Here is a 9,424-nt window from a genome sequence, read left to right on the forward strand (position 1 = left end):
GAAAAATCAGAAGAGTAGAAAAGTATATCAAAGCTCTTTTGGAATCAAGTCGGAAAAACCAAAAACTGTAATGAAACTTTATTTTCCTATCTATTTATAGAATTTTTTAGTTCATGTACAAAAGAGATACATGAATTAAATAGATGCATGTATTCACGAAATTTATGAATAAAGAGATACGTAAATCTAAGAGATTCATGAATCCAAAGACACATGAATTCAAGAGATTCATGAACTCAATAGATACATGAACTAAAGGATACATAAATCTAGGAAATTCATGAATTTAATAGATATGTGAACATAAAAGTTTAGGAAATTCATGAATTCAATAGATTCGTGAACAGAAAAGACATATCTTAATTTATTGGCTTTCGTTGATCCATTAACCATAATTATAACACTACTAACCATTTCTTCCCACTTTTCTTTTCTTATATCGTCTGTCAAGAAAGGGTGTGACAATATGTTTTCTTTTTAATTCAGTCAGCTGATCTTGTTTGCTAAGGGTTTTCCCCATAATTTGCTTGGTCTCCACTTCAACATGAATCGCTTGACCGCCGATGATGAAGTCGCCCTGGGCCTTGTGCACCGAATGGGTCACTCAGGTCGGAACAAGCAAGCTTGAGGTCCGGGACGCAGGCAACTCCGGCCAACAAAATTGAGGAATGTCGGCTAGTTTTGGTTGGTAAGATTCTCAATAATCCTTCGCCAACTTTTCACATTTCGTAATACTATGAAACAGGCCCGGCGAACTGAACTCATGGAAATCTCTCAAGGTGACTCCGATCTATATATAGTAAAATTTAAATATGAGGAGGTAAAATAGAGAGTTCTAGAGAATGGACCTTGGTTATTCGCCAATCATTTGGTCATCTTAAAGCCCCGGATAGCGAATACGCCCGCATTGCTACGACTTTAACACCTCGCGAGTTCTGGGTCCAAGTTTATGGTTTGCCATTGGAAAGATGCACCGAAACCATGATAAGTAAGGCTGCTGCTCATATAGGCAAAGTAATGGGGCTTTCAGAAAATAGAAAAAAGGATGGATCTATGCTATGACTTGGGAGGGAGAGATGATGATATTTCAATTATGCTTCCGCTAATAAGTTGCGCTAGACCGCCTATATATATATAAAGCCTATGAACTTCAATGCTTCGCTAAGAGATGTGACTAGCGTTCATTAAGTATAGCGATTGTGCACATGTGGCGACCTTAGGTATTTCAAGTGCCACACTATGCCTAAATTAAGATCATTCCCTGCGGTCAATTTGCAACAATGCACCGCCGACTAGAGAAAATCTATACAAACGCACACATCATATCAAACCCTATTTGTCAGAGGTACAAATCAGGTACCGAGACACTAGAACATCTATTCTTGTTATGTCCATGGACTTTAAATGTGTGGTTGCACTAAAAATCGATCTCAAGCATTATTCTGGCTGTGTGCATCAATAGAAAGCCGGCTGGTTGTTGTTAATGAGAACAAAATGCTTACTGCATCTTGAAACAGCTTACGTCTATTCTCCGGGCAAACTGAAAGCTCGAAACAACTTGTTTCCGCTGGCCCCAACATTGAGCAGGTTGTGCAATCAGCACAAGTAGACGCCGATCCTAGCTTGGTGCTTCAATAAGATGACGAACGGCGTGGGTTAAATCAAAGTGATATGAACTGATGGCATCTACCGTACAAAGGATTTCTAAAAGTCAACATAGATGCGGCTTACCTATCCCATTGCAACGATACTTCGTGGCTTCAGGTGTACGCAGACTCCTCCGACGCCTGCTGATGGCTTTGCGCGACTGCCCGCATCCTTGGCATTGCAAGCCGAGGAGGCCTTTGCCTTAATCAAACTCATAGCTGCCCAGAGAGGGCGCAGGATTAAATAATCTTGAAGTGGAATCCGATTGCTTGACTCTTGTAGACGCCATCAACCATCCTGCCCTAATGCCATGGGAGCACAGATCCATCTTTCACGAGATAATGGAGTTGAAGCTTCGGTGCCCTAATCTCCGAATAGTTCATTGCAGTAGGGCAGCAAATTCTGTTGCGGACCAGGCCACTAAGGCCCATCGGGCCTCTCTGCTTTCCCCTAATTGGTGCAACATCCTCCTCCTTTTTACGAGATCTTTTGTATTCGAAATACTTTCTAGTGTAGCTTCAACACTAAGCATATAATATATGTTATGTTTTCGACCAAAAAAAAAAGTAGGGTATTGTTTGGTGAATAGAGAGAATCGAGGAGGATCGGCTTTGTGTCCTTGAATGTACCGTTTGGTGCCGCAAGATCTAAGAACTTACGAGGCGAACATGGCCATTTATAGACGGACGTGTGCTTAGGTCATCCATTTGCACTGGTCGCCGGTAACCGAAACGCGTCCTTGACGCCAAAACGCTGACGTTTCGGTGGCGGAGGGACGGGTTGGAGAGGCCTTCCTGGCGATTACGTCAACGATAATTCGTAATTCAGTATTTAATTTCTGCTTACCGAGTCAATTGTGGAAAATTAAGAAATTGAGTTTGTCGCTGTCGATGACGGCAAGAAGAAAACGACAATTTTGGGTAACTTCGTTTGTTGACCGAGGATTGACCGTGTGCTTTACGGGTGCCAAAGCAAGAAAAATTGGTTTTAAGTGGAGTAAGACCGAACTTGGCCGTCAATGGTCGTCTCAGAAAATAAAATGACAATTGATGTTTACATGGTTGCATCTAACTTTCGGGGAAGCATAGGATTTGGTCCCATCTGCCCTTTGTCGGATCGACATGGCTTGTAAGAATATCGAATTGCACCATCAATTATTTTTAGCCGAGTGCACTATTTAACTAAGACATACTCGGTAGTGTTACATAAAGAAAATATATTTATTGATATATATATATATATATATATATATATATATCTAATCACCACATAATTTGACCTTTTTTATGTGCATCAATGCGAGGTTCACCGGGAAACGAGGAAAGGGCTGAAAGCTGAGTCGTAGGCTCAAACTCACAACCTTGAATGGCTTTAGTGATCGGTGACTGTAGTTTGCAGAAATCACAAAGGACTTAAAAGTGATCAAGTGCTCTACAAATCGAAACTCCAGCTTGAAACCCTCAAACCAGTTCGAAATAGAAGGAGAAAAAACATGTACCCGGAAAGTGAACTATCCAAACCTGAGTTAGTCTTTGACCGGAGAAGGATGACCTCTTTAAGAGGTCAACCAGCTAATGGAGGATGGCTGACTGCTGAATTTACAGGTTAGTAATGTTGATTGGCCAAAGCCCAACAAGAAAGCATAGTCTTCCAGCTGGGCCTTGTAATTAACACAGGCTTTTTGGATCTGGTTGTGTAAAGATACACGTAATGCACTTTCTCCTGCCAGAAACCCAAATAAAGAGTTTTTTTTTTTTTTGGGGACCAAAGGAAATTTTGATGGCAGCGTTTAGGACTTTATTGGCAAACAAGCACTGCTAGTGCGGTATAGCAGAATTAGCGGATACTTCATCAAACATGAGTGAGAAAGAGCATGAGCGAGCCAATACTCTACATTAAGACTCAAGGTAATTTTGACACACTTATTATGTCTCTATATGTGGATAATTTCATATATACAAATAACAATGAGAACATAGCCTGAGAATTCAAATATGACATGATGATAAAGACGTTTGGGACAACGGACTTGGGTTGATGCATCACCTCCTTGCATAGAGATCAACCAAAATGAACAAGGAGTTTTCATCTCACGGAAGTGTTGGAAAACATCCCTATGGAAATTTGGTGATTTCAAAAACTATCTTGGGAATAATATCCACTGTAATAAAATGCAAATGTTTGTGTAGTAGATAGATGAAGTGATGATATCGGTGGTCTCTACGAGTTCATAGAAGACCAAGACAGAGATTTTGACAGGAGGAGAACAAGTCAAATGTGATGAAGTGTTCATGGTATTTCCTAAATGGGAAATAAGAACACCAAAAAGTGTCATAACTTTCATAGACCACTTATTTAAGTGCCATAATTTTTATTTGGCCACTTTAGTGCCATGACTTCTCAAAAATGTTCATTTAATTGTCACAATATTCAGTTGATCACGTAACTGCCATAACTTTTTTAAAAGGTTTATCCAAGTGTTGAAAATTTGCTATGGCATAACATTTGTGGAGAATGTTTTTAAAAAATTATGGCATTCAAGTGAGCGATTGAAAGTTTATATAGTACTCAAATAATTGAAAGGAAAAAAAAAAACTCATGATGCTCAAGTGAACAACATACATAAAATAACACTCAAGTGATTAAAAAATGGGTAATGGCACCTAAATAACCGTCAAAAGTTATGAAATTTATTGTGTCATTTTCCCAAATATATACTAGATCCATTGTAGAATTTCTGTTTTTATCAATTAGTAATTTCCCAGGATTAATTATAGATAGATATACATCCCGTTTAACCATCTGTTAGAGAACCCGCGATAATCACTATTAACCAAAGTTGGTCGCTCTTTTGAATTAAAATTGCCCATATCGATGGTGATGAGAATGGATTGTGTTGCAAGTAATTTATTTAGAGGGCAAAAGTACTAAAAGCTTTAAACTTATTGTAATTATGTAGATTCAATCTTAAATATTTAAATTTTGCCTATTGAATTATAAATATTTTTACATTTTATCAACTGAATTCATCTAGTCAATTTTGATTGAAAACCGTTAAAGTGAATGCAAGTCATCATACTCAAGCGCTAACATTGACATTTTTAATAATATATTATATATTTTTTTTTCTTTTTTTTTTTCTTTTTTTCTATTGAGGGCCGATGCTCGAGCCTCATTGGGATGCCTTTGCCGACCATGATTAAGGGTGTCCCTGACCCTTGCCAGATTAAGGCAAAAATTGCAATACCCTCATCAACTGGGCAACACCCTCACTTGGCCCAAATCTGGCAAGGAGTTGTAGCCCTCACTAAATCTGGGTTAATGGCAACAATGCCCTCACTACTTAGATTTGGTAAGGGTTGGACACCCTTGTTGTGGCTGATGAGGGCATTAGGCAGGGCCATCATGCCCGGCGAGGGCCCATGAGTGCTATGGCCGGCGAGGGCATGGCAACCATCACCCAAAGCCAATGAGGAATGCATCGCTTGCGCCTAGTGCCGGCTAAGGCGTCTCGGCCCTCACCTATGGCCAACAACCCTTTTTAGCCCTCAATCAATAAGAGAGTAATTAAAGAAAAGCACAAAAATTTAAAATATTAAAATATTATTAACAAAGCCCACGTGTGTCAACTGTACTACATAGGTCGGCAAGTGTCCACTTCAATGTTTTTTAGTCAAAATTAGTCTGATGAACTCAATTAGCAAAATGTGATAAAAGTTTATGACTCAATTAGCATAATTGAAATATTTATAAATGAGTTGGCACAAATGCAATAGATTTATGATTTTTCTAGTAACTTTCCTAGTTTTGGGCAATTTATACAGCATAATAATCCATTTCCAAATTGTTCATGGTTTGAGCAATCTTAAGTTGAACTTTCATCGACTTTGTGCTGCAGCATGACCGTGAGCTCTTAGCTTCCATCGCAAGAGCGACTAAAATCACTCGAATTCCAAATAAATCTATCTAATTCCACCTCAATCATAATATTTGGGGAGGGCCATAGATCTTGATATCTTCCGTAAAGTTGAGATGATAATTCATGTAACTTATGATGTTAGGAAACTAGGAATCAATATACACATCTCTTGCAAACTTCTAGGCAACCCAATTTTCAATTTTGACTAACTTGCTCTAGACATGCCACAAAAGTACATCACAATGAGAACACTTAAGTACCAAAACTTACGAAAGATACACTTAAGTGGCACTTAATAACATTTTTTTTAAATTAGGACACTTAAGTGCCAACTCCAACAAGGGTAACCAAAAATCCGACCTAGCATTATTTTAAGAATAAATGTGGTCTATGTGGCTCACCGGAGTTGCCTACTTAACAATGAATATGCAAAATGACGTCGTTGCCTCAAAATTAATTTTAATATAAATAATAATTAAATTAAATTAAAAAAAAGGGCTTACCACAAAGCAGCCCTTGTTGTTGTCACCTCAATGACCTTGCCATCCTCGCCCCACCGTCACTAGCCTTTTCTAGTGATGGTGGGTGGCAGCAATTGCGGCAAGCTCTTGCCGCTTTACTACAATCCTTTTTATGATTTAGTTTTTTAATTTAATTTAATTAATATTTATATTAAAAATCATTTTGCGGGCAAAACAACGTCATTTTTGACAAGTTAGCCATGTAGATAATTTTTTTAAAATAATTACCATCTCGGTAAAAATTTACAAAAAATGTCATGTCGACATTTTGACCGAAAATTCTCGTGATTTAACACTTAAATGTCCATTTCTTCTCCGATTTTAATACTTAAGTGTACTTTTGGAAGTTTTAATACTTAAATATAAATCCGTTTCAAGTTTTGGCGCTTGGGATGTTCAGCACTCTTAAACATGCCTCGTTTGCCATTGCCACAACATCACAACCAATCTCATTTCCCTTATTCACTGGGAAGTCTCGCGCGTGGCAAGTCTTTATTTATTTGTCCATTTTATAATCATAACAGAAAAAAAATATATATATAGGGGAGATAAAAATAACTGAAAATGATACTCAAGCCCCACCCAAATACAAAGAATTTAGACTAGACACCTCTCTTCCTTCTCTACTTGGCTAATAATTCCTCTTCTCCATCTAAGATAGAAACAACCAAAGACAACGAATAATATCACCCACCAACAAAGTGAAGACTGGCTTAATTACATCGATAGATTACATGGGCGACATAGCCGGAGCAACGGCCGTGATGTCCGAGGACTCGCTACCCGCCGGACTGGCAGCTGCACCCGAGCTCATCAGCACGATCATCGCACGGTGCGGATTGGTCCATTGCATCTCGCACAGGTCCGGCAAAAACACTCCTGCAAAATCATTTCGATGCAAGAAAACATAAGTTGACCCTTCTATTTTATTAAATTTGTGAACGGTAACTTCTTCACAAAAGGAAAATCTTCACAAAAAAAAAAAAAAAAAAAGATTGAATTTGGTCAAATACCACGATTGAGTACCCAAAAGAAAATTCCTTGGGTCAAACAGAAGGATCGAATAAGGAATGTTTCAATTTTTCCGCGGCGAAAGCGAAAGGAACTAAGCACAAACTCTTTCTATGGCCTTTTATGCCTCTGACGTTGATGGTGAATCACATGTTCATACCTTCTCCGGCAGCCAAATTGTAGTAGAGGTCGATGATGTTGGGGCATCTACGGTAACACGCCGGGGAGCAAAGCTTGGCGGTGAACTGTGGCTCGAGGAGCGCGTCCGAGGAGATGCCGACGGCATCCCTATCGACCCCACAGGCGCGCACGCATTCATCAGTCTCAATGTACCCGCCCATCCTCTCCACTATGACCTCCGACGTCCGGCACTGGTACTCGACCCCACCACTCTGGTTCGCGTATGTCTCCAGCGAGCATCTCTTCCCCGAAGACGCGATCGAGAACGCGCACAGATCCTTCGGCAACTCCTCGCACACAATCTCAGCTGCAAAGAATTCCAGTCTCGACAGGATCAACGCGAGCAACGAAAGAACATGAGAGAAACAATCAAGGGTTTCGAAAGCCAAAACATAATTATGGGATATCTTTCTTTACCTAATGTTGCATGGAGGAAGAGGGAAGAGGAGGAGAACCAAAGTCATTTTGCTTGAGGAAGAAGCCATTGAAGTTTGCCAATCAAAGTAGGGTATTGTTTGGTGAATAGAGAGAATCGAGGAGGATTGGTTTGTGTCCTTTAATGTAGCGTTTGGTGCCGCAAGATCTAAGAATGCACGAGGCGAACATGGCCATTTATAGACGGGCGTGTGCTTAGCTCGTCCATTTGCATTGGTCGCGGGTAACTGAAACACGTCTTTGAGGCCATGACGCTGACGTTTCGGTGGCGGGGGACGGGTTGAGAAGCCTTCCTCGCGATTACGTCAGCGATAATTCGTAATTCAGTATTTATTTTCTGCTTACCGAGTCAATTGTGGAAAATTAAGAAATTGAGTTTGTCGCTCGTGTCGATGACGGCAAGAAGAAAACGAAACTTTTGGGTAATTTCGTTTGTTGACCGAGGATTGACCGTGTGCTTTACGGGTTCCAAAGCAAGAAAAATTGGTTTTAAGTGGAGTAAGACCGAACTTGGCCGTCAATGGTCGTTCTCAGAAAATAAAATGGCAATTGATGTTTACATGGTTACATCTAACTTTCGGGAAGCATAGGATTTGGACCCATCTGCCCTTTGTCGGATCGACATGGCTCGTAAGAATATCGAATTGTGGCATCAATTTTTTAACGTGGTGCATTTGAACTGCCAACCCAACTGATCTCTATGTATCGACGATTGTTATCACATCCATGTACATCGAATAAGGTTTCTACTATAAGGTGACAGCGGGCGCCTCTTGCAATCTGAATTCGGAATCTGTGTAATCAATCAATTTTTGGTTGTATTATTGATTTTTATTAAAATGGGTCGGTCCATGTTGGGCGACTAAAACAAAACGTGCCATCACATTCACGGCTTGAGCATACGTAGGGAAGGAGCGTAGGAGGAGCCAACCAAAGTAGTTGTTGCGTCAACGTTGACCACCCAAAAAAAAAGAAAAGAAAACAAGAAGTAGAAATTGGAAAAAGGGCATGAAACTTTTGCGCTAAGTTCAAGTTACGAGTTGATTCGTGGGCCTACATGATGAGAACGCAGACTGCGCGAAACGTCGCATTCGAATTGCCCGTGTTGGAAAAGTTGCAAAAGTCTTCCCTTTGTGAAACGTGGAAATCCAAGGCGGTAGACTGGTAGTTTGTAGAAAGCCAGATAAGGTTCCATTCATTCATGTGGTCCTGAAATTGCGAAGGGTTTTTCCTTTTTGGTGGGACGCACAATGAAAATCCGGTATCTTCGTAATCAGATCAAAGCGCATTTACTCAAAATTTTCAAGAAAACGTAAGTTATAAGTTCTAATCGGACTAAGTTAATTATTGTTCCAAATCACACCCAATCTACATCTAGCACGTGTGTGAGCTCCGGCGGTTTAGAGATAAGCTCTCCCTTAATCCTTGGATCCTTCTACATCAACATATCTTTACTTGAACCTCCTCGGGTCGTTAAAGTACACCCACAAACTGTGCACATCAACCACCGTCAATTGCCAACTTGAACTACGTTGTCGTTGCAGCAGCCCAACATCTCACATCGCTAGACAGACTCTCCAAGGTCTCTCTTCCTCGCTAGACCGACTGTTAAGGCAATTTCCACCTGCATTAAATTGATTGTGGGCCTTTCAATTAATCATCGGTCAATTGTTGTGAAAACAAGCGATCAGAAGTAACGCACAACGCAAGA

At 40.1% G+C, this 9,424-nt stretch overlaps 1 protein-coding gene across 1 annotated transcript; it reads right to left on the bottom strand.

Annotated features, from left to right (window-relative positions):
* Positions 1 to 6,548: 6,548 nt before the first annotated feature.
* On the bottom strand, positions 6,549 to 7,821 carry LOC120293356. The gene is made up of 3 exons (XM_039312485.1): positions 7,696 to 7,821; positions 7,259 to 7,585; positions 6,549 to 6,966 (listed from the first exon to the last, which is right to left on the bottom strand). The coding sequence occupies exons 2-3, from the start codon at positions 7,437 to 7,439 to the stop codon at positions 6,818 to 6,820; spliced, it is 330 nt and encodes a 109-aa protein (XP_039168419.1). The 5' UTR covers positions 7,440 to 7,585; positions 7,696 to 7,821; the 3' UTR covers positions 6,549 to 6,817.
* Positions 7,822 to 9,424: the final 1,603 nt, after the last annotated feature.

The sequence above is a fragment of the Eucalyptus grandis genome, chromosome 5 (genome assembly GCF_016545825.1).
Source record: "Eucalyptus grandis isolate ANBG69807.140 chromosome 5, ASM1654582v1, whole genome shotgun sequence".
NCBI lineage: Eukaryota > Viridiplantae > Streptophyta > Magnoliopsida > Myrtales > Myrtaceae > Eucalyptus > Eucalyptus grandis.

Bases quoted from the DNA above. Each gene is read 5' to 3' on its own strand.
- LOC120293356 (XM_039312485.1), bottom strand. From the start codon at position 7,439: ATGGGCGGGTACATTGAGACTGATGAATGCGTGCGCGCCTGTGGGGTC. The intron at 6,967-7,258 runs GTATGAACATGT...ATGATTTTGCAG, and splicing joins CAATTTGGCTGCCGGAGAAG to GAGTGTTTTTGCCGGACCTG.